At 41.5% G+C, this 24738-nt stretch overlaps 1 protein-coding gene across 2 annotated transcripts in view; it reads right to left on the reverse strand.

The window, feature by feature from the left end:
- zfyve9a (zinc finger, FYVE domain containing 9a) overlaps positions 1–23243 on the reverse strand; it is a 34529-nt gene extending 11286 nt beyond the window's left edge. Inside the window, exons 1-9 of one of the 2 annotated variants that reach the window (XM_031731031.2) lie at positions 23000–23243; positions 12794–12918; positions 10850–10957; positions 8153–9576; positions 6640–6739; positions 4887–5063; positions 3658–3809; positions 1252–1360; positions 728–850 (exon numbers count right to left, since the gene is read on the reverse strand). In XM_031731031.2, the coding sequence (XP_031586891.1) occupies positions 728–850; positions 1252–1360; positions 3658–3809; positions 4887–5063; positions 6640–6739; positions 8153–9576; positions 10850–10919 (2155 nt within the window). In that variant the 5' untranslated portion in view covers positions 10920–10957; positions 12794–12918; positions 23000–23243. Of the gene's footprint in view, positions 1–727; positions 851–1230; positions 1361–3657; positions 3810–4886; positions 5064–6639; positions 6740–8152; positions 9577–10849; positions 10958–12793; positions 12919–22999 lie in introns of both variants that reach the window. The other variant, XM_031731030.2, reaches the window with a different exon arrangement.
- Between the last annotated feature and the right edge of the window lie 1495 nt (positions 23244–24738).

Raw genomic sequence — 24738 nt, forward strand, 5'->3', positions numbered from 1 at the left:
GGCTGAACAACATAATCATAACACGTTTTACAAACAACACAACTCTGACTTAAAAGCTGTCAGGAGGGGGCAACCACAGGTGTTGCCCCCTCCTGGTCATTTTAGAGAATGACCAGGAGGGGGTTTTAAGGCGCTCCTCATTGGCTTAACCCAGAAACTCTGCAATGCAGATTTTTAAAACTGTCATATATAATGTGGTATTGATGTATGAGACAAATGGTACACATTTATAAATCATGATTTGTAATACACATTTGTGAGTATTATTCAGTAGTATTTGTGAGTAAAGGACACTCTCCATTTCTTACACGCCAAACACTCCATTAGCGTGGCAGCTCTTTCAGGAATGTCTGAACGAATGCATAATGAACATCTGTGTAACAGAGCCGTGTGTGTGAATGACAAAAAGCTGTTACTTTAACAGATACAGTAAGTGAACCAGGCAGTGGTACATATTCTACGTCTGAGAAGGGCTGCGAAGAACTCCTCAGGCATTTGAGCATGTTTGAGCATGGCTACTCAGTAATTCACAAGAAAAAAAAAAAAAGAGCTAAAATCAGCCATCATAAAAAATGTATATAGTCCAAATATGTATTTTGCCTTTTTCCCTTTTGTCATCAAAAAATTATTAATTTAGAAGTCAGCCTCTACGCTCACCGCTGCTCTTCTTTTAAAAAAATAACCATCCCCCCAGAACAGTGCTTTAACCACTACAGATATAACTCACAGTTGACAAGCTTGACCATGGCGAGCAGGTTCGCGTTGAGCACGAAGACCAGCGGGTCTGGGCCTCCCTCCTCCAACTGTTGCATGAGGACGATCTCCGACGGCCTCTCCTCCACTGCGTAATCTGCAGGTAGTCGGAGCGGAGTAGAAGAAGAGACAGGTAGCGGGAGGAGTCAAGGCAAAGTTAAGATAAACGAGAGGAACGGAGAATGAGAGACGGTGATGTCAGAATGAGAGTCAAGAGGGAGGAGGAGAGGGTTGAAGATGGTAAAATGAGTACAAAATCAAATTAGGAAGCAGCTAAAAACTCTCCCAAGCAATCACATATAGCCACAGCATTACTGTGTTCAAACCCACCCTCCCGCCCCCTCTTAGCAATGAGTGGTCGAAACATGAGCGGTGACGGTATAAGCACGAGAGAAACAACATTTAAGAAAAGCACAAAAAACGGTAGCTGACGGAGCAATGAGGAGGCAGCAGAACGGTGAGGATGAGGGCAAGCACCTGTGATGTGGCCTCCCGTACCTCCTTTGACTCCGGTGGAGATGAGGATGGGAGGGAGCCCGTCCTCCGGGATCAGGCTGAGAGAGCTGCCCACGGGGCTGCCCACCGGGGCAACAGGGGTATGGGCTGCCTGAGGGTGGAGAGGAAGGGGTGGGGGGGGGGTGGAGTTAGATGTACTGAAGGTTATAACATACAGTGAGATGTAATAATACAGACAATACTCAGGAACACGACTATGGCTGAGACTATTGGCAGAACAGGTTCAACAAGCATTAAGTGTAACTATATATTAATAACAGAGCAGGTAGGATTTAAATATCAGCAGTGCTCTTTAAAATAATCCAAGAAGAAGAAAAGTACTCGATACAATACAAAACTGACATTTCAGCCATTTGGTCCCTTATATCCTTAAAGCTGCAATGATCAATATTAGCAGGTGGAGAGCATGAGTCACACAGCTTCAATAGCATCTCATAACTTCATCTAGTTCACTATGACTGCTTTTACAGCACAGTCACGGTGCTGTGGAGTAACAGAGTGGAGTAGAAATTAGAGCCACGCTGATCAGGTGGGCAGAAAACAACTCCACATAAATACTAATTGTTGCTCCGCTGGATGTGTAGACAGGCGACTGCTTATGAACTCATTCACCTCTCTTTAAACTTGACCTTGGATATTTTTGCCAGTGTGATTTTTACATTTATTGAGCTGTTCAGTAATGATCCAAAACAATTTAGCCTGATAGATTTAAAAGGCAGCTATTATGATTAATCCCTGTGAGCTGAAACCAGCCACACACCCCTCTTTCTGTTTTCTGATGGGCAGCCAATCAGAAGAAAGTTGGCATACCCGTTTGCAGCCTGGAACAAAAAATAAATAAATATGTTTTGTTTGGTGTGGACACTTCATTGTATGTGTGTGATGGTGATTTTTTTCCCCTTTACTTATTTGTTTGACTTTCTCTAAGGCTTAAATTTGGAACCGTAGCTCCGTTGACTGACAGGTGCTACAGCTGACCGCTGTGTGTGCCCAATGAGAATTCAAGCCACTGAATTAGACCAAAGTCGTGCTGCTGGTGCCTTTTGGAGAATTCTAATATTCTAATATTCCTGTGGCTTCCTGTTGGAGTACTTTATTAGTTTGTTACTTGGCCTGTACATTGCAACCCTACACTTTATGAATGAATGCAGCTTGCTAACCATGATTGTGAGCATTAGCTGATAACTTAGCATTCTACCTTCTTGTCCAAATATGGTCATTTTCTGTCCATAAAAATAAATAAATAATGTGGCAGTGGCCAAAACACTAATGTTACATTCTGAAAGGGGAAAAAAATGGTGGCATCATGGTGGCTACACCCATCGTTTATTTACAGTCTACAAGATAAATAAGGATTATTTTGACCTGTAAATCATGCAAAGCTACTTTACTAGATTCCAAAAAGGAAAACGTCACACTGGAAAACTAACACAATAAGTCCCTTTAAATTTTATTTAAAGACAAATATTGGATCGACACTAGAGACCACAGCTATCCCGACATTAAGTTTCTTGAACAAGCTCAATACAAATTAATAGCATCTTATATTAAACGCTCTTGACCTTCTTTCAAAGACTTTGTGACCGGTCTGTTATAAATCTACCAAAATGTGATCACTTATGCTGCTTGAGTCATTTTGTCAGATTTGATAAAGCTCCTCCACAGCGGCAGAAGGCATCGTCTAACTTGTTTCACTGGCTCCATCGTACTCTTCCCTGTGATAAGTAAAATGAAAAACTGATTGAGGGTCTTTTTCTTCTGGCCTGAACCAAAGCCTCTCTCACTCTGCCCTTTTTAGGTTAGTCGCTTTTATTTGAGAAGCAAACCATGAAAACAGTCATGAATGCACAGCAGATGCCTTTGGTGTGCTCCGGTCAAACTAAAGGGCTCGTCTTCTCTGGAGATGAATTTCTGGCATCAAATTCACTAAGACTTGAATTCTCACATTGACTTTCACATGTTAAAGTCTGGTTTTAAGCTCATGTTCTGTCTACAAAGCATAATAAGGCTTTCTGGGATTCACAGGGAGTCACTTTGTTTCAGAGGCCATGAATCATCCTGACAGCTGATGCTCGATACACCAAAACCACAGAAACAACCGGATACGGCTTGCTGTTCTGTTATCCATTTAGAAGCAAGCTGAGTGACCCGAGTAAAGCACATTCCAGCTTTAAGCATTTCAATCAAGTGGATTTTCTAATTCTCATAATGCAACAAGGAATGTTTCCTTTGACCTACTGCTGTTTATCACAGTCTGAGACCGAGCCAGCATACCACCAACAATACCACATAAAGAGTTCTTTGTGACTCCCATCAGCAAAATGCAAAGTAGCAAATAGGGCCATACATAGCTAACCTAATAGTATTAGTTGGGGCTGCCAAGCCTACCTCAGTGGACTCAGAAGTGGAGGATTTATTGATGGCGAGTGACTGCGAAGGAGCCGAGCTGGAGGTCGGCGGTTTGGGTGACTCTGCTGCGTCACCATTGGGTAGGACTCCATCGGCGAACCACACCCTCCTCTGCTCTCGTGAGACGGACCCTGAATGTCAAAGACACGCTGTCAGATTAAAAGCATCAATCGTAATTGTTTTGGTCAACGCTGAGATCAAGATTATTTAATATGATTACACTGGGCTACAGCCAAAATTCTTTCAAAATAAATTAATCCACACATAAATGATTTTGTGGGGCTAAAACTGAAAAGGACACTTAAGGGTATTGGTTGACAAAAAGTTATTAACTGAAACCTGGAATAACATAAATATAAAGGCACTTTGACCCCTGAATTTAGGCAGAAATGAGCCAACTGAAGTAGGTTGATGCCAATTTTCCTAAACTGTTCATCCAGTTTGATATCAAGCATGAAATTCAACTGTCCAATTTCGAATCTTTTCAAATCTTCATTTGCGCTTTTGACCTCTCGTCTGACCTTGGATTTCACCTTCCTTGCAGCAGGAAATCTGTGGTGCTTCAATATGAAGTTAGAGGATTTTAAAGCATATTAAAACACATAATTTTTTAGTATGCTGTTGAAAGTAGACAGACACGTCGTGGTGAAGTGTTTGAGGCTGTGCAGCCTGACCTGTGGGAGGTCTGGAGGTCATACAGACTGAAAAATCACTTAGAAACATATCTGTTACTGTCCCAACAACATGTTTTATGATACTAAAATGGCAAGAAATATAATTAAGTGGACTACCTTGGATTTTTAATTAAAATTTACTTGGGGGAAGGGGGGCTGGAATTTTATAGCTACTACTGCCTGATGTGGGGGTGAATGTGATCATTTAGAAATGTAAACGGCTGGGAAAGTAGTGCACTGATCCATAAAAATTATTATTTTGAAAAAAAAAACCAAAGCAGCACGCACACACACACACACACACACACACACACACACACACACACACACACACACACACACACACACACACACACACACACACACACACACACACACACACACACACACACACACACACACACACACAGTAAATGAAATATCAGCATATAAGGAAAAATCTGCAGAGGACAGAGTGTCACTTTCAAGGGTTACAAAAAAAAAAAAAAAAAAATGTTAGCATAAGAGTATTTTTATTCGCCGTAAAGGTCGTACCCTCGTTGCCAGGCTGCTTCAGGACTCCCACAGGCACCATGACGGTTGGAGGGGGCGAGCTGAGCACCCCAGAGGCCTGAGCCTGCTGCAGAGGGGGGATGGTGGAGCAGTACTCGGCTGGGTTGTTGGGGTTTGGACTCTGATTGCTTGCAGCAGCCGGCGTCTCCCATGATTGAGCTGACAGAGAGAAAATGGCACCAGTAAACATTTCGAGTCGACGTGTGTTACATAAGTACACAGACATTTTTCACACCAGGAGAACTCCTGGGGAATTTAGGAGACTTTCCTGTAAGCAGGTACTTTTTCATAGCACAAAATTCACAGGTGTTACTAATTTCTCTAATGAGGCCTGTAAGTCTTCACTTCAGCCTTAAAGCTGCTACAGCCTACAGCTGTGCTTCACCTCAGCTCATCAACTAGACTCTTTGACACTCTTTAAATCGCAGCACAAAACCCATCTGTTTACATTAGCATATCAGCTGTAACCATCTTGTTTTATACGTTTTACATTCATAGTATTCTTGGATTTTAAATCCCTTTTAATGCTGTTCTTGTTCATTTTGTGTTCTGAGGTGACCTTGAGTCCTTTGAAAGCCGCCAACGAACAACATTATTATTAAAATTCATTATTAAGTCATTAATCAGTGAACCTGGACTGACCTGCACTCATAATTAAAGTCATTAATATCACCTGTTCCTTTCATAGCACGATGTGTCAAAATGTGTGCTGTAAACATGATTTATTTACACAGAAGCGGAGCCACATTAGAGATCAAATCAAACTGCTGCTAACTACTGAACTTTTGCACAGATCACATTTTTATTCATTAAGAAGCTCTGATCAACTTGTCTTTGCATGGTCAAAAACCGCTTGTGTTTGTGCTTCATCACCTTTTCATTTACACACTTTGTTTTGTCGCCTCAAATCAGGTTTTCAATACACCTGCTCCTTTACTCTGTTTATTGAACCGATCTTTATTTCTTCTGAAGCATTTACTCGATTACTTTTGCATAAAGCTGTAATTCTTTGTTTTGTTTTGCTGTATATTATGTCACGCATTGTTCCATCACGACTTGCTCAACTGGATTTCAGGCTTTTCAAAAGTTTTCAAACTTTGTGGTGCAAACGTCATGCAAAATTAGACAATCTATTCAGAAAAAGTTTGGTTTTCAATTGGAAAGAATTTCTTTTTGGATTTGCGAACACAAAATATAATATCCGCGAGTTTAGCGGCTCACATTTCTAAAGCCAGGTGGCCCAGCCTTAGAGAACTTGTGTGTTGCTTATGCAATCTTCATAATGTGGAGAAAAATTAATAAATAAAAACAAATCTCCATGAGATCCCACGAGAGAGAAAGCACATCTTACCAAGTCCCTATTACTGTTTAATCTTGTTATTTATTATATTATTAGTCTCTTATAAATTATTTCACTTTTATTTTTCTAATTTTTCTCTCTTTCTTAAACCAAGTAATACTCCATGGTCTGTTTTTGTGTTCTGTAATTATGTAAAAACAAACAAACAAACACACTTCTAAGAGGAATTACACTGGAAAGCTGTATAAACACAGATGACTTTATATACCGCTGTCAACTGTGTGACTGCAAATAATGAAAATGTACAATTGGACAAAGGTTTTATCTGGATATACCAGGAAACAGTTAGCAGCATTTAAATTCAATGTGCACCTCTAACATCTGATTTCATAAGTTGTAAAGAAGAAACCTTGCAGTACTTGCAATGATGCTCACCACTTGTCAGAGCAGAGTGACAGGTGACACAGACACGAGCCTCCTTCCTGTCCATGTACATGAGCCTGCACTTCAGACTGCAACACGCTGCACAGAACACCTTAAAAACAACACGGAGAGACAGAAAAATCATTTACACCAGAATCCTACATATGACCTCCAACATGACATCATCTCCTTCAATGTAACAATGACTTTTTTTTTTTCTTTTTTTTTTTTAAATTGTAGAACAGACAGGAAGTTGTCATTAAATGTGCAGGAAATGTAGCGTTTTATAGACACTGATTTCATGTACGGAGCCAGTGCTTCAATGAGCTGCAGCTGTGTACACGACACTTTTCTTTCAATGGATTAGTACCTCATTATGTGTCATTTTCCAGTATCATGTACTTTAAATAATTAGACAGAGGGTAGATGATCCTTTTAATTTCAGAGCCACACAGCACCATTATAATCTAGTTGTGGATCTAGCACTGTGGTGGAGGGTGCACCGAGGTTCCCGCTGCGTCTATTGTTTGCAGCCCCAGTGCAGGTGTTAGTATTACTGCAGTGCCAACTCCCCCCTGCTCAAGTGGCAAGGAGTGTGTGTGATTTTGTTTACCACCGTGGGAAATTAAGTAGCAGTCCGCCGATTTTTCCACTGCACTGTCAGCGACTGCATCTTCAGCTTAGAGCACAGTGCAGACAACCTGCTTTGTGTGTGTGGGTGGGCATAATGCTATAAAGCTACCTGCCCAACTATCTGCAAATAAATGCCTAAAGAGGAAATCGTCTATCACAGCCCTGCATTAAATTTACCTCCTTCATCTAACAAAAGCTATTTCCACATGTTTTTCCATCTCGCCGTTTCTGTTTTTGCTCAATATTAAAACACGATAAATCTTCCACCACTTCCACCGCAGACTTGAAATTCTGTGAAAAGTCACTGTTACACATTATCATGGCATAAACGCTGTTCTGTGTTTTAATACCGTTAGAGAACATTTTATAATCTGCACACACTTTTAGATGCCTAAGGAGGGGTGGAGTTACTGGAGGGCTGAACTCCAACAGCTGAAGTGAACTGACAGCAAAGAAATTGCAGGAAGTGGAAGATCTCTGACACTCAGGGGGTAAAGGTCAGGAAAGCTTCTTTGAGGAGACAGAAGTAGGGAATGTATATCCCTCATGTATTCTTAGAAAGCACCGTATGTACAGGCACCAGCCGCTGTGTTGTTTTTATTCATTCAGAAAGGCTGTTCTGTTATGTGTAGATGTAAGTTGGGGAACAGGGTAGCTGCAGTCCAACAAAATGGGCTGTTTATGGTTCTGCGAGGCTGACCCCCAATCTCATCTTAACAATATTTTATTGTATGTAAACAGCAGAAACACTGCCTACTTTTGGGGCACACTTATGAGATTAATTAAACATCAAAAACAACATAATCACCAAGGTACACTGCTGTGTAATAGGTCATTATAGCTAGACTGCTCTTTATGGATGAGATTAGTACAGTTTTAGTACACCACTGACCTTGCCACAGGCCCTGCAGTGATGCCTCCTCTTGGTGAAGGTGAACTTGACGTCACATTTCATGCAGACAGGAGCCTGGGAGTCAGGCACCCACACAGGGGCGACCTCTCCCAGAGAGCTGGCAGGTTTCCTGCACAGAGCACCTTGTTGCCCTGCCTGGAGATCATTGTCTGGGCTCTCTGGGGGTATGAGGGATGGAGAGTGGATGATGCCATCTCCATTCACGCTGACTGCACTCTGGTCAGTCCCGGTGGGCGACGTTTCGGAGGGTGTGCCTTTCCGGCATTGGTTTTCGAGGTTCTTGTTCTTGTTGGCGGCAGACGGACCGAGCAGGTTCTGCACCTGGCCTGACAACGGCTGTGGGATCTGGAGCTTGAGGCTGACGGGCTGTTTGGGTCGGGCGCCTCCATAGGGAATGCTGACCGGCTGCAGCCGGTTGTTGAGTTTTGGTTGGATGCAACCCGATCCCCCTGCTCCTCCCTCGCCGCTTTCCTGCTTGCTTTCCTCCATTTCTTTCTCCTCAGTTACAGAGTCCTCTTTTGAGGGGACAGGAGAGGGGGAAATGCCTTCCTCTACCCTCTCTTCCACCTCCTGAGGCTTAGAGCTGCTCCCGCTCTCCTGTTCCAAACCATTTGGAAGATTTGCTATTCTGTGGTGCTGGTCTACTTGTCCCTCTGGACCACATCTCCTTTCCTTCTCCAGCCCAACCTTGTCCGAAGGAGACGCACCGTTCTCCTCCAACTCACACTCACCCTGAACAACCCTGCTCCCATTCAGGAGACTTTCCCCTTGCTCCTCTTTTATAGTTCCAGTTTGCGTTTCTGGGCCAAAGTCCTGTAAGGCAGCTGAACTGCCATCATCCCCATTTTGTGTCGTGTGTTCCACATTTGGGAGAATTTTCTTGGACGGTGTTTGTTCCTGTAATCCAACCTCAAAGCTGAAGCGAGTGTGACTGACAGACGAGCCTCCTCCTCCGGACGAGGCAGCTGTCTCTTCACGTTTAGTCTCCTGGCCAGAATCACCAGGCTGGATGTCTGCAGGAGAACTTATCTCTTTGCTGAGGCCATCCAGCTGTGGACTGGACAGGCAGCCATTCTCCACGGTGTCAGAGGCCGTCACAGGGGGCGGCGAGAGGTCGTCGGTGCCCACCAGTTTGCCGATATTGGGCTGGGGGAGGGGAGGACTGTGGACGTCTGCCGGCCTCTCCTCTGCCCAGGATGGAGGTTCGGGACCAGGATGCCTTTTAGGATCAGCCCCTGGGGAAGGGGTGGAGGATGAGTCGGGGAGGGTCTTAAAAGACAGGGGACTCTCCCGGGGGCTGAGGTCTGCGTGAGCCAGTGCAGGGTTCAAAGAAAGCATGTGGGTTGGTGGGGCCAGGATCTGGGTCCACTTAGCATCTGAGAGAATGGGAGTGTCCGTCTCATCTGCAGAGAAAAAATGAAAGATTGTATGGATCTCAGCAGAAGCTCTTTGAACATATTTTAATGTACTCACAAATTATATCTACAACTAATTTTTTTTTTTACCAAATCAACCAAAATATTAATGTCTAAACTGGTGTTGTCATCCTCATGCCATATCTATTAAGACATAAATTAATATTTGTCTTGATGTAGTCCCCTGTTGCACTTTGCATTTGCTGGACACAATCATTTATCTTCACTTTCCAAACAGCTTCTAATTTTCTGCTTAACACATGAAATCTGAAATCTGAAACATGAGGAAGTGGTTAGGAGATCATGAACCTTTGAGCGGTCTCACAAGAACAGCCACAGAGAACTGATACAAAGATACGCACTTCCAGGTGATCGAAAAAGCTAAAAATGGCAGGAACAAAGCAGGGGATGAACTGAGAAATGAGGTTGGCATGGAGTGGGAAATTAGTGTGTGGATGGACTGGGAAATTCTGAGAAAGTGGGCCAAAATGGCTCGCTCGCCCCTGGGAGCCATCAGTCAAGCCGACATATAACTGCTGTGTAATACAAGTAGAAATTCTTAAAATATTTGTTTAAACCGACTTCCTCACACAGTCGGCTCTCGCCTCCATCCACTGCAGTTCATGCAAAGCCGTTTCATTGTGCAGCGTACACAAACACACGCACACTTAATCTGCCAGACTGGATCTCTGACAGAGGTCAAAGATAACCACAGACAGACAAAATACACACCAAGTTCACAGTAACATTAAACTCTAGTTTGTGCGCATGGATCTGCAGGACTTTAGAAGACAAATTTAGAAGAAGAGCCATCTTTTTTTCCCTATAACAGGCATGTGTGCTGAAATGCTGAGAGAATGCAGATACACAGCTCAGTAATGCAGTGTTTACTTCACAATTACCATAAATAAACTGTGAAATCACAGAGTCTCCAAAAAGGCTCCGACACACTTTTGGGATCATTAAGTGTGATGAAAACAGCCAACCCTCCCGTCTTGCACCAGTTACACGATGTCTCAAAGCCTAAGGGAAATGGGAAATTCAATTAATCCTATCCCCTTGTGGCCCGCCCTCAATCCCCACCTGTGAATGTTACTCAGACTTAATGGGCGGTGGCTGATTTTCTGACACCTTGATGATTTACTCTCAGAGGTTGTGCAATGGCACGCTGACAGCAGCTCTTCCTTTTCTGTTCGCCTTTCCTTGTGCGCAATGACTCACCGCTCGTCCTCGTCTGCTGTCTGCATCTATTAAAGCTCACCTTCGTTCTGCTCGAACTCGTCCAGCACCTTGTCCAGGTTGAAGGCCTCGGCCTGGAAGTAATTCTCCATGGGTCAGGAAGCTCCACCCTGCTGACGGCCGTGTGAACCTAAGAGCAGCAGGAAATGTGTCCTCAACGCCAGAGTCTTTCACATTTCCATACCGTATGTAAATGCCTTGCACGGCCAGAATCATATCTCCTTTCATATCCTTGTCCTCTGCTCACTCCAATATCATTTGACTGAGGAGACATCCTCTCCAACTCCCTTTTCTCTCTCCTCATTTCCCTCCCAAGCAGTTCTCTCTTTAATGATTACTCTGAGGTCACAGGGATAATGACAGAGACATGTGGGTATGGTCTAAATCTTTCTGATTAGCAAATTTCCCAACTGAAGCTGACAGTCAGGATATGAAGTAGCCAAACTGACTTCAACGTAAGGAAAGGTGTTTCAATGTCCCTTATGTCTATTCTCCTCATTTTTAAAAAGAGCAGGCACTTACTATCAATGTTGCTACATTAAGACTTAAGCTTATTTTCAATATTAATAAATCTGACAACCATTTTGTCTGCTTTAGTGAAAACGCACCTCCCTAAAGTGGCGTCTCTTCACTTCAGAAGAATGCTATTTTTTGTCTTGATCTACAATTAAATGAAAAACCTATCTGATTTTTTTTTTTTTTTTAAACTGCCGAACTCTGGACATCAATTAGTCAGGAAGAAATGGTAGGTGGTTTCCACAGTTACAATCCTGCAGTTTGCCAAAGGTTTGCATCATTAAAACCATGTTTGATTACTGTGCGTTTTTAATAATGCACAGTAAACACAGTTCAAGCTCTGTGAGATGCAGATGCAGCATGCAGTGTTCGTTTTGCAGACATCTGTGACAGAAAACTTCAACTCTTGAGTACCAAAAGTGCCGAGAGGTGAGGGCATAGAGCAGGGGTGGGCAATCTCAGTCCACGAGGGCCGGTGTCCCTGCAGGTTTTAGATCTCACCTTGGGTCAACACACCTGAATCACATGATTAGTTCGTTACCAGGCCTCTGGAGAACTTCAGGACATGTTGAGGAGCTAATTTAGCCATTTAAATCAGCTGTGTTGGTTCGCGGACACATCTAAAACCTGCAGGGACACCGGCCCTCGTGGACTGAGATTGCCCACCCCTGGCATAGAGGGAGACTTTAGCAAAAAACGTGTTGCAGTTGTCACCAACTTTAGAAAGGATACCGAGTCTTTTAGATCTGAGGATCTTCAGAGCAAGGAAATACTCTCTAATTTGCTCATAGCTTGTTAATAATGCAAAATGAAGCTTTCAGTGTTACAAACGCTGTGAGTCCAACCCAGAGAGTAACGCGTTTAACATGTGAGTCATGCAGACAAAATATTTTGTTCATCTAAAGCCACAGGCCTGTACTCTGAAGCAGGATTTGGGGCTTTAGTGAAGTATCTTCAGGTTTAATCTTTGCTTTTTAGTATTACAAAGGTGGTTCACTTTGCATTGCCATGGTAACTCATGCTGCATACCTAAGCAGGTTAGGTGTGCAGGTATAAACAACAATGGTTTTTGCCTGTTAGATTTGTAATATTGCCTGGTAACACTGGAGTTCTGCTTGGGAAATGATTTGAATGATAGCAGAAAAATAAAATTAAAAAAGCAGGTAGTTGGGGTTTATTTTGCATTTTATCCTCTTTGTTTATGATTTTATTTAATTGTTTTAATGGGACTTTTTCATATTCTCTGCACTGCTACTCTAACAGTTTACACTTATTAAGCTGAAGTCATAAGAAAGCATGCAAATTTATATCAGTCATGTTTTACACCTTCTTTGCACTGTCACATGTTGTGAATCACAAACCCTAAAACCAGTGTGATTGATCCATTTGAAAAGTAAAGCCTGTATAAACACTTCATCTTGAAATATTGCTCACATCTGTCGGTCCTCACCTGCACAGAGGTCCTCCTCAGCAGTCCCAGGTGATGTTTTTTTCCCCCTCTCTCTCTCGCTCTCTCAGCAGGTTTCAGTCTTAGTTCTCAGCTCACCCAGTCTGGCAAGCGCCCAGCGCCCACACCTGAGATACGGAGAGGAAACACTATTCAGTAAAGTGCTGCTTCTCAACTCATGTGCCAAAAAAAATGATGCTGTCTAACTATTATACAGCGAGTAAGGTTACAGCTCAGGATTCCACTTCTCATGTTTTTCCCCCGTAAACATGTGCTTGGAGAACTGTGGCGTCACACTCACAGTTTGAATTAAAAATTTTAAAAAAGGAGCTAATAACGACACATTTACAAAATTGCACACTGATCAAGGTGTACTGGGCAATGCTAGCTAATAGTCTAGTACTTGTGAAAAGGTCTGTCACTATATTTAAAAGCAATAAAGTCCAATGTAGGTTATTAAAAGGAGAAAGAGAGAGACCCGTTTTGATTCATCTCTGGCTGCAATGCTTCTGTGCTCCACTTGAAATGAGCCTGCGGCTCAGGCAGCTCCGAAAACAGAGTGACAGGGAACCAAGTGAGGCAAAGACAGCGTGTTACTTAAGGCTAACAGGTGTTTTTGTCTTGAGACAGGAACCTGTGTGACAAAGTTTGGGGAAATAAGTGAAAATGGAGTTTGTTTCCAAGCTGCACTCTGTTAACAAGCCAGATCCATCCGTTTCTTAACCCTGTCATGGGTCAAGAGGCGGTGTACAGGTTTACAATCTATCGCAGGGCTACCACGTAGACTACCAATCCTTCTCACATTTCTAACTATGGCAAATTCTCACCAGTTAACTTAATATGCTTCCTATGTGGACTGTGGGAGGGAGCCAGAGAACGCAGAGGGAACTCAAACAAGAACAAGAACAACACGTAAATTTCTCAAAGATGGGACCCAGCTGGTGGTGGATTCAGTGGCTCTATCTCTGATCCTAAAGTTAACGTCCACACTGAAATCTTACCCAAGTTGACAAGATCAAATATTTGAGCCTATGGGCTGTAGAGTATATCATGTCTTCTTAAAAACTTAGCTCCAAGGGGTACAGACAGTACTAATAACAAGCTAGAGAGGCCAAAAATAATAACTGAATATTTTGGAGGCTCTTTTCTTCAAAAAAAAAAAAAAAAAAAAAAAAAAAAAAAAAAAAAAAAATCAGTGCAGCTCTTAAATTTTTTTTAAAATGAAAGCCTCATCCAACGCAGGAGACAGTTGGACCCTGAAAAGGGGTCGATACATCATTAGTTAACAAGCGGATACTCTATTATACTGACAAAAAGGGAAGCTACACATCAGACAGCTTAGTGTTCACGCTCATGCTGCTACTCTGTCAGACTAAAGCAACGGCCGATCACCATGTATGCTGCACATTATTATACACATTACCCATCAAAGCCTGACAGGGCAATCAGAGCCATGAATGGACAGCAGCTGAAGCCTGTACAGTAAACCTGCCCCACGTGTCCTTGCTGACGAGGAGACCTTGGAGTAAGGATGTAACGTGGTGCGGCTGCAAATGAGTAACAGCCAGGTTAAACTTCAGGGTCGTTCTCATAAGGACAAACGAAACCACGGATTACACCAGAGACCAAATATTTCACAGAGCCAAGGCCTCGCAGAAATGAGCAAAGTCAACATATTTCCCGCTTAGTTTAAGATGCAAGTGGGGGCACGACGTCAGCACAAAACCGTAAAGGCACAGGACAGGAGCGTAAACATGGAATATGGATGGGGGATCGTACCATTTCAGAAGAACATGGCTGACGGAGGTTATCACAGCTACAAACAAGAGTAAACTGAGGTAGTGCTGCTGGAGCTCACCAGAGGTGCTTTCCATTACTTTTCTGAGAAAGTGGTGAAAAACTGAAATATTCACAGCCAGTGAAAACAAACTGAACAATATAAGCTGTCAGACTGACATTTAAAATGTGCTGAATGATTCAATCAACTTGTGCACTGCATGCCTAAAAACAGTCCACACCCGCAGGGCGTTGAAAATTTTCTCTAACATCATATGCCAACACCCCCCCCCCAAAAAACAAGCTAATACATGATCGAGTCCAGAGGTTTCCTGATAGAAAGGGGAACAGAGCTTTATTCCATGACTTTTGTGCAGGTGAGTTGACTGAGTGTCGGGGGGGGGGGTTGCTTTCTAACATTTTAGGGACTTTACTTTGGAATATAAAGCTCCTGAAGGCGAGTGTTGCTCTGAGCTAATGGTATACAAACGAGACTGAGGAATTCTGAAACCTTTAGGCAGGCACAGTCCAGATGGAGAAAAGTGACTTAACAGAGGAGACAAAGTGTGGCATTTTAAGAAAAACTTCACATGATGGCTTTAATAAAAAAAAACAAAAAAAAAAAACCACTCTGGATAGGATAGCAGGTAACAGAGATATAAATGACTATCGATTCATTTAACCTTTGCATGCAGGTGGGAAACTCCAACAAAAGAGGCACCCACCAACCACCGCAATCTCAATAACACTTCAGTTTATGAAATTTAATTTTCCCTCATCTGTACACTCCCACACTCTCCGGCTTCTACACTTTTCAAGTCAAGAGGTTAAAAATGGGCAAATAGCTCAAAGCCTCTTTGATCTGATGGAAAATGATGCGTTCAGGTAACTTAAATGATTTTATACTTGTGGGAAAAGCACCATGCAAGTTAGAATACTGAGCTGAAATACGAGCTGAAATATTAGGTTGTACTACATGGTGCTTGAGTTTTTACGAAATTTAACAGCCTGCAGGACTTTGATCAACACTGATTATAACAGCATGCAATTCATGGCCGATGGCTTTATTTACTGGGCTGGGAATTGTCTGATTTAAAAAGAACACTAAACAACATAAATAAGAGTTAGACATTTCATTTTCATACTATTACTACTACTATATGTTACTGAATTTTACTGAGAATACTGAGAATCAATAAACTGTTATCTGCACAATCTAAAAAACTTTGTTTTTGAGAATCATTTTTATTATGCATTTCTTTAATGTAAGTCATATTGACTAGTTTTTCTAATAACTGAATCAAAAATGACCAAAACAAAAAAAGCTAGAGACATAGACTGTATAAAAGAGATGGACACAGCCACAGTGAAGAGGTTGTTTACTTTACTCAGGCAAAAGTGCCATGTTTTCACTGATTGTTTGATTTAAGGCATGATTAAAGTAGGCATGTCACCAAAACCAGTACTTACTGTAATAATCGATATCGAAAATGTGACAGCACTTGGAGTTGTGCATGTTCGCCATTATAGTCGAAGTTTTGGTATTGCGGGTGAGCTTGTCAATCACAAGGTAGGTCAACCTTAAAGGACACTCTGCTGTACTGTCCTTCCATTGAGCGCTGTAATTTACAAAGAGAGCTATAGACTTATATAAAGTCTATAGCTGGAGGCTGTTGCTGGACACTAAAATAGCATCAGCAAGGCAAAGAACAAAAAAAAGTGAATTTTAAAAGGAAAAATTACAACTAAAGCGTGTGAGGTGATCCACTTTGGAGAGCAAATTATCTTCACACCTCCTGCTCTGACCGCTGAACCGAAGAAACATCTAAGCACCGAGTCTTAACCTCAGCCAACCTCTGCATCCTTTTCCCCAGGTGAGCAGTTTCCCTCCTAATGAAAGACTTCTAAAACCGTCTTGCACTATAAAAGCATCCAGTGGAGCTGTCGTAAACACATACGCACTCACACACACAGACACGCCTCCATAAGGACAGGAGCCCATCCCTGATTAAGATTTAATTACTCTGCAGAGGCGTTGAATAATGCATCTTTAGTCAAAGTGCATGAACAAGTCATATTTTTAGACATGTAAACTCAGAAAGATGCTTCAGAGGAGGCATATGTGCATGAAAGGGTGTTAGTCAGAGAGGAAAACAGTCCTGCAGTTACAAATTCTTAAGAACATGTTGTGTACAAACATGCTGCGACTCATCAAAAACCATCAAAGAAGAAAGCGTGTGATGCCGCCTACAGTAAAGCAGGAATATCGAGATTGTGCATGACAGAACAGCTCAGCTGATAATTATTATAACCCTCTGTGAACAATACACTAATGATTTATTTAATAGACAGGCCACAACACTGTGTTTAAATTTGCTTTGGCTAATGCACATCTGTGGCTTTAAAATCAGTGCCTCATCAATGACTTGACAGACTAGCATGAAAAATAAACCTAATCTATTCTGGAATACACCTTTTTGTAAAACTCAATACACAATATATTTATTTAAATGTTATTTACTTTCTCATTTAAACAGCATGCTGTTCATTTTTAAATGTCTTGTTTTGTCCGAACAAAAATCCAAAACCAAAAAAAACAAAAAACAATCCAAACACTTTTAGCTCCATTCTCACTACCTTTAAGACAGGTTTCCTCTGATTGGCTGCCCCTTGTAAACAAAAGGTTTGAACTGCAGGTGGGTGGAGCTTTCCTGTTTATAGACCAGGGGTGGGCAACTCCAGGCCTCGAGGGCCGGTGTCAGCAGGTTTTAGATGTGTCCTTGATCCAACACAGCTGATTTAAATGACTAAATGACCTCCTCAACATGTCTTGAAGTTCTCCAGAGGGCTGGTAATGAACTCATCATTTGATTCAGGTGTGTTGACCCAGGGTGATATCTAAAACCTGCAGGACACCGGCCCTCGAGGCCTGGAGTTGCCCACCCCTGTTATAGACAGATCTTAAGAGCCTGTCTGACTGGAGGCAGGGCAGCGCTGTTATGGTTTATATCATAATCTTAATTATTTAACATGTTTATTCATTAACTTGACAATCAATCAGTAGTTTTCTTTTTTAAAGAGATTTAATTTCATTTTAAATAGAATAATTATTTTAATTATTACCTAAGCAGCCTATCACTCAAGGGTAACCACTGACCTGTCTTTACTGCAGGATGTTTGAGGCTGGCAGTGCAGACTGGGGCGACGGGAGGCGGTGCTGGCAGTAAACAGCAGCCGCAGGGAAACGGTCAACTGGCACACCCCACCAAAAATGTGAGAACTGTGTGATATTTCATGAAGGCAACCATTAACAGTCCTTCATATTCAACTAAAAGTAGGAGAATTTTCTAGATCAATGTTACAAACTTAGGGCTCTCTTTCAGTCATCTTTGTTAGAACTGAACTAAAGAGCAAATGAATCTAAACTTTCAGAGGGGTGGGAGCGCACAAGTGTAAAGGAAAGGTGTGAGCTTTAATTAGAGGTTTAATTAAATGGAAAAGAACTACAGCTATGTATTGATCATGAATGCAAATCAGTAACCATTCCTTCCAATTTACTGCATTTTCATAACTGTTGGTCATTAAAATCAGTTGAGATTAAAAGTCGAATTAACTGCCCAGCCCTAACTGAAACTTTGGTTAAGCTCAATATGAGCACACGTACCAAACACAACAAGGAACTATTTTTAAATCGAGCAACCAGCAGCTGATCTCCAGGCTCACTCCAACAGTCACGCTCTAGTGTCAGCCAGACATGCTAATATTGAAGTGGCCCATCAGGCTACTAACACGATAAACCATACCCGACTGGACCTGCCTGGCATGGCAGCCAAATTAAATAAGACAAGGGCATAAACAGCGAGGAAGCTCGGACATACCAGAATGCTAAACAGTTCATTAGGTCCACGCAGTCAGAACAACGACTCCTGTATCCTGTTGTTATTTCCTGAGAGGGAGCTGCATTCGCTTCCTCCCCAATGAGGTGGATATCCTCTACAATCATTAGTGTAATCAGATGTTTATGTTTTGGTTATACACAAGCTTTGGACCATTTCAATATTTCATGTGTTACTACAAATATATTTCTAACAATTTTGTGGCTATTTCCCGAATGTGTGCACATAAATGTCCTCTACTCTCCACATTTTATCAGCAAGCCCTTTAATTGGTGTGACATGTACTTCACATGTCACACCAATTAAAAGACCATGAACCCATTACTAACAGCATTTAAGTGCAACATCTCCAGGATTTAGGTCACTCACTGGCATGGGCGCCTTAAATATTAGTTGCTCATCATTAAAGTTATCATTTCCACGTGTGCTTCCCTTACAAGTCTGTTAAACAAAAATTTAAAAAAATCTGTGCCTGTAGGCCAAAAGTTACTCAAGAGTAAAATTGGTGTTTTTGCCATCTGAACCCTGAGAATGACCCAAGATTTCCTGGTGAAATTAAAAATAAATGTCCTGCATAAATGTTTCTAAGTGTTCAGACTTGGTCACAGCTCATGAAGTATTTAAGGGAGCTCGACGGCAAACGGTAACCCGGTTAGAAGCCATCGTTGACTGCTGCATTCACGCGCACACAGACCAGCATCGTAAATTGATGCAAATGATTTAAACACGAAATTGTTTTTATAAGCAAAAGAAAATGAAAATGAAAAAAAATTCCTTCCTTCCACAGAGATCATTACAGAAGTCTTCAGTGAGCAGTAGATGGATCAACTGAGGAGCCAGATGCATTTCTAATGTCTTCTGACAGGTCTTTGCTGGATTTCCCATTTCTTATGGACGTGAACACCTTGTTGGTCAAAAATACTCTTTTGTGTAGTCAAACTGTGTTCTCTTGGGTATTTTTTTGTAAATTTAAGTAATGAAAATGGAACAACTTATGTGTCTTTGTGACAGGCTGCCCATAAACTGCATAAAAATACAATTTAAAACTGGTTCTTAGCCAAGTTGTCTTATGTGTAGACAACACTGCTTCACCTCTTGAGTAAGGGGCATTTTTTACGCTGGAATGAATAATTTCAGTGTTAAGTGGCTTAACAAACCAACAAGCAAACAAAAATATTCTTCTGAAAACGGACAGATATAAGAACTGGACTACAATGAGTGAAAAAGAAGGCAATGTCCAAAGAAAAACTCTGAAAGACCTTCAGAAAGACAGGAGAATTATTGCTCAAGATAACTTTAAAAACTACAAGAAACTCAGGCTCCTTGGAAGCAGTATTGTACATTACTATACTTTAGTATTAGTAGTAAATTATAAGTAGATTAGCATAAATTCATCCTTAGGCATGGATTAATTTTCCACAGCAGACATGTACATGACACAAACAAGTAGGACATAACATTTTGTAAAAAGAAAACACTGAATGTATTTATTATTTATTATTATCTGCAACTATATTTTTAAATAAGAAGTTTAATTTTAATTACTTGCCTTTGAAAGTTATGGTTAGGCAAACAACAGGTGGTTGGCCAAGATTTGTAATTAACAGAAACTAAAGAAAACAGGCTGCCCTTTTCACACTGTTAAAAAGTAATCATGAAAATAATCAATGAATGATTCAAGAGTTAGAATGATATTTATCTGGAGCTGTGAGATTAACTGGCAACTCTGGATTTGGAGAAACCAAAAATGTACATGTTATAAATCATTAAAAAAATAAAATAAAACGCATTGAATTTCCCGTTTTTTCTGATGCTATAAGAATTCCCAGGACTACGATCTCACATCCTGAGAAACAATGTTTTTAGCTCCACATCCAGCACCGCCGCGTTCCAGACGCCGTCTAAGGGTGAACACAGGAAACCTCAAGTGATCACTTCCTCTCTTTAAGAATAGACTGACATCACTTTCTACCAGCATGATCGCCTGACTGAGTGACACATTATTATGTAATGTGTGCTATGCTTAACGCCCAGGCTGGAAGTACACTGGGAGTTGTCCTACCTCCTCCTTCTACTCCTTTAAGCTTTTTTTTCTGCTCTTCAAGACAAAATAAATAAAAGCAAAAACACATAAAAGGAAAACATGCCACAGGTTTGTATCCTCTTAAAGGTCACGCTCGCTTAAAAATAAAATAATTTCTTTGACAGGAGAGGTTGAAAAAGTTAAATCCCCTGAGATTTACCTTCAGGAGGAAGGAGGAAAGTAGCTGTCCTCCTGTTATAAAGAGCTGCTCTGCTTCACAGAACGTGTCAGAAGCTATTACGAGCTTCCTTTCTCCCTCATGTTTGATCTACATTTAACCACCACTACAAAGAAAGGAAAATCAGCACAGGGAGACTGGCTGCTGGTCTGCCATTGGGGAGACTTGTAATTCTTTCTGAAAGCATACAGTAACCTACATCTGGGACGTCTCTGCACACATGAGAGCCCGTCTCTGCACGGACGGCTGTTGGATCAGTCGAATCACACATCCTCACTGGGATTTATAACCACCTGAAGATGAAGTGGGATATCTTAATGCTTCATGGAAAAAAAAACAACTTTCACATCAACATTGCCAAATACCATCTAGTACCAGATGATTAATAAACATACATTTGGATATCTGGTGGTGACGTGGCTTTTTCTTTGGTCCCAAATTCATTTTTTTAATTTGCCACTGCTGATGACTATTCAAGGTGCCCCTGGGACAGGCCTACTTCTGGATAAATCCACCTCCAGGCCTGGACTAAAGTCTGGACAACAAATGCAAAAGTCGCATCAGCAAGAAACCTGTTAAAGTTTGTTTGGACTAAACTACCATAGATACAAAACCAACTCACTCACAGTGGTTTCTTGTATATACAACACTGACATTATTTCATTACTTCACCTTTTTTCATTTTTGTAAAACTTTGAGCATGTGTAATATGAACATCCACTCATGTAACAGTGGCAAAAAAAAGGAAAAGCATAATGGGTAAGAGACTACTCACTGACATAAGAGGTCAGTAATTCAGGGAGCTGTAAAGGAAGAGACTTGTGTTGCAAATATTTTGCACCAGACCATGTTTAAACTGCTCATCATCAGCAGATAGATAAGAGAGGACTTTGACATAGAGCAGAGCATTAATCAAAATCCACTCTAAATGTTACTATAACCCATTTTTAAATTAGTTTTCCATTATTTTGTAACCTGAATTTCTGGGACCCACCAGAGGGGTTCAAGCCAGCACCAAAGGGAAACCCACCTTCCCCTTGTATTATTAAAATCTATTAGAAAGTGTAAGGATTTTATTTTAAAAGGCATAATATCATTTTTTTTATGAAATTGCCAGGATAAAAGATACAGATCCGTCAAATAAGATCATGGTCTTTACTGTAGATGTGCACTTGTACAGAGCAGATAGATGACCATTTGATTAGCTTATGAAATCGTAAGTAGCACTGTTCAACCTGAGAAGCATAACTTACCTAATCAAAACGTTTAAAAAAAAAAAAAAAGTAATCCTAACTGAACTGCACATTTTTTTTTAACATATTCCGAGTTGATTTTGAAATTCTTCACCATCCAAGACCTGGTCAGAAGCAAAGAGACCAAAGATGTAGCACCAGGAAAGCTCACCAAACCAACCCTTGAGAGCGCATAGATGACCACTTGCTTGGATTATGCAACCATAAGTGGCACTGTGGCTGTGCCTGCTGCCTGCAGGCCAAACACAGCCTCGCTGGATGAAGATCACTCTCAGTTAGACTGGGAAAACACATGGAAAGCTACTCTGTGTCATTAAAAGAAGGTGGGTTAAACTGGTGCACCTACACAACAGCAGCGGTGAAGTGTTTGTCTATTTGTTTGTTAACTTGGGTAGTTGTATTAGCTGGGCAGCTAGCTGAATTTAACCAAATTCACGAAAAAGGCCACGAGTTAAGTTCCCAAAACAATTCTGACCCATTCGTCTTAGCAGTGTGGCAAAAACTGAGATTTTAGGCGTCAAATAATAGCACTTAACAGCAGCTGGCTGTACTGGAGAAAGCTAGAAATAGCCCTAAAGATTGAGCGGGCAGTCGTGCGCCGAGTGACGGGAGAGACTTGCTGCTCTGGCGGACACTCACGCCGTCACTCGGTGGGTTCCGTTGCTAACGGCCAGTCATAACGGTTAATAGAAACCATAAAAAGCCTTCCTCCTCACATTAAGTCACCCACACCAAAGTATTTTCCTCCTGTCGCACTGCTATCAACCTCATTGGCTGTCTATCCGCAGCTCGCAATGCAAAGGAGAGCGCGTTGTGTAATAGACGTAAGATATAGTGTTACCGTAACGGCACCTTCCCCATATTCCTCACCGTTTATCCACCAAATACGCCAAAAAAGATAGCACCGCAGCCGTCCACGCTCACTTGGGCTGCATCGATAGTTGGCGTTGCAATGGCGGTTTTGTAAACGTTGAAGCAACAGCAGACCCGTGAAATGTCACGAAAACAAATCCAGTTACTCACCGGAGGAATCCTCATCTTTACGTAAAGTCCCGCGGAGCCCCTCCGTTAGCATCCGCCATACCTGATCGCCTTTCAGAGCTATTTTTTGAGTATCCGCCTCGCGTAGACCCACCACCGCCTGCCTGCCTGATTCAAACAGTCGAAAAGTAAAGCTTCTAGTCTAGCGTAGTTGTGCGACAGCAGCACTCAAGGATCCCTCCCCCAAGGTTTAATACTGGGGAAAAGAAGGAGCAGCGGTAAGTTAGCCAAAATGGAAATCCTAAACTACCGGTTTTCAAAATAAGACGCAAAGCATCTCCCTTAGAGGTTACATGATAACGCCAAGAGAAAAACTGTGAATGCAGATCTAATTAATTTGAATATCATCATTACTTTTCTTTTATCCTTAGTTGTTTTTGTTTCAAACTGCTTATAAAATAAACTAACCACCCACAATTATAATTACTATGTTTACATTTAAGGAAAACAAGCAATTCGGTTACAGATAATATATCGATTAAAACAACCCATCTTTTTGATACTGTAACAGCAAAGTGTCTACGTTTTACGTGTAAGTTGTTATTGTATTATTTTATAACTAGATAAACAAATACCCTTTTCAGGAAAGTTCTTTTTCCTTTTTTTATTCTTAAAACATGTTTGGAGGTGTCTTTCAGTAAAAGCCAGTCCATGTTAGTAATAAATAATAAGAAGAAGAATATATTCAACAGATAATGAATGAAAAAAAGAACAACTAGCAAATTTACAGGAAAAGAAATACAAAACATCCCAAATTTTAAATATGATTTCATTCAGTTTTATTTCTACACCACAGTCACCTCATGGTGTTGTAAGGGAAATACCCTAAATATTAGGGAGAGATTTGACTATTTGCTTGTTTATAAAACAGGAAAAAAATGCTTTTCAAATAAGGAAATTTAAAAGTAATATAGTGAAAGGTCTGGCTGTGTCCAAATCTATTCGACAGTCTATAATATTAGGCTAAACCCATACATATTTGCAAAGGAGGAACAGACTGTATTTTTTATTTAGAAATGACTTAAGCAACTAAAGGCTCTGCAAAGGACAACACTTTATAGCCTTTTATCACGTGTATGTACCATATGATTTACTGCCATTCCCACTTATTATTAAGGTTTAATTTCTGAGCTCTTACTTTCCCGTAAACAATCGCGCAGTTTCCGGTGTTGAACCAACTCTTAGTGTCAAACTTGACAAACCTCCAACCGTTCAGCTCAGTCCAGCCTGCACTGTGGTCCAGCCGCCGCCGCTGCAGCAGCAGCAGGGACATTTTGGCTCAAACGGAGCGGAGGGTGAGGTGCTGAGCCCCGGGGCGGGTCCGCGGCTCCGTCCCGCTCACGACACCCTAGAGCCAAAATGGCCATTCATCCCCGCTCTCTGTAACCTTGCCAGCCCTCGCAGAGGATGACAGGCATGGAGGAATTGATCAGCACGATGCAGCACCGTCAGAGGTGATCAATGAAATGGGATGTGATGTGTAAAAGCACCCAAACTCTTTTAACCCCTCCGTACTCGCAGACCCGGCTGCAGTTTTAATAACGCAGTGGTAAAAGCAATATAAACAGTTCCTGTAATTACTGATCGGGAAAGTGCAAAACAGTGACTGTAGTAATGGATGCAAACCTACCATAGGAGAATGTAACGTGCTCAAGCAGATATGAAAGACTAATAAAAGTCTTAATAACTTTATTATTGGTTTGTAATGTAATAATAATAAT

Source organism: Oreochromis aureus, linkage group 18 (genome assembly GCF_013358895.1).
Source record: "Oreochromis aureus strain Israel breed Guangdong linkage group 18, ZZ_aureus, whole genome shotgun sequence".
Classification (NCBI taxonomy): Eukaryota; Metazoa; Chordata; class Actinopteri; order Cichliformes; family Cichlidae; genus Oreochromis; species Oreochromis aureus.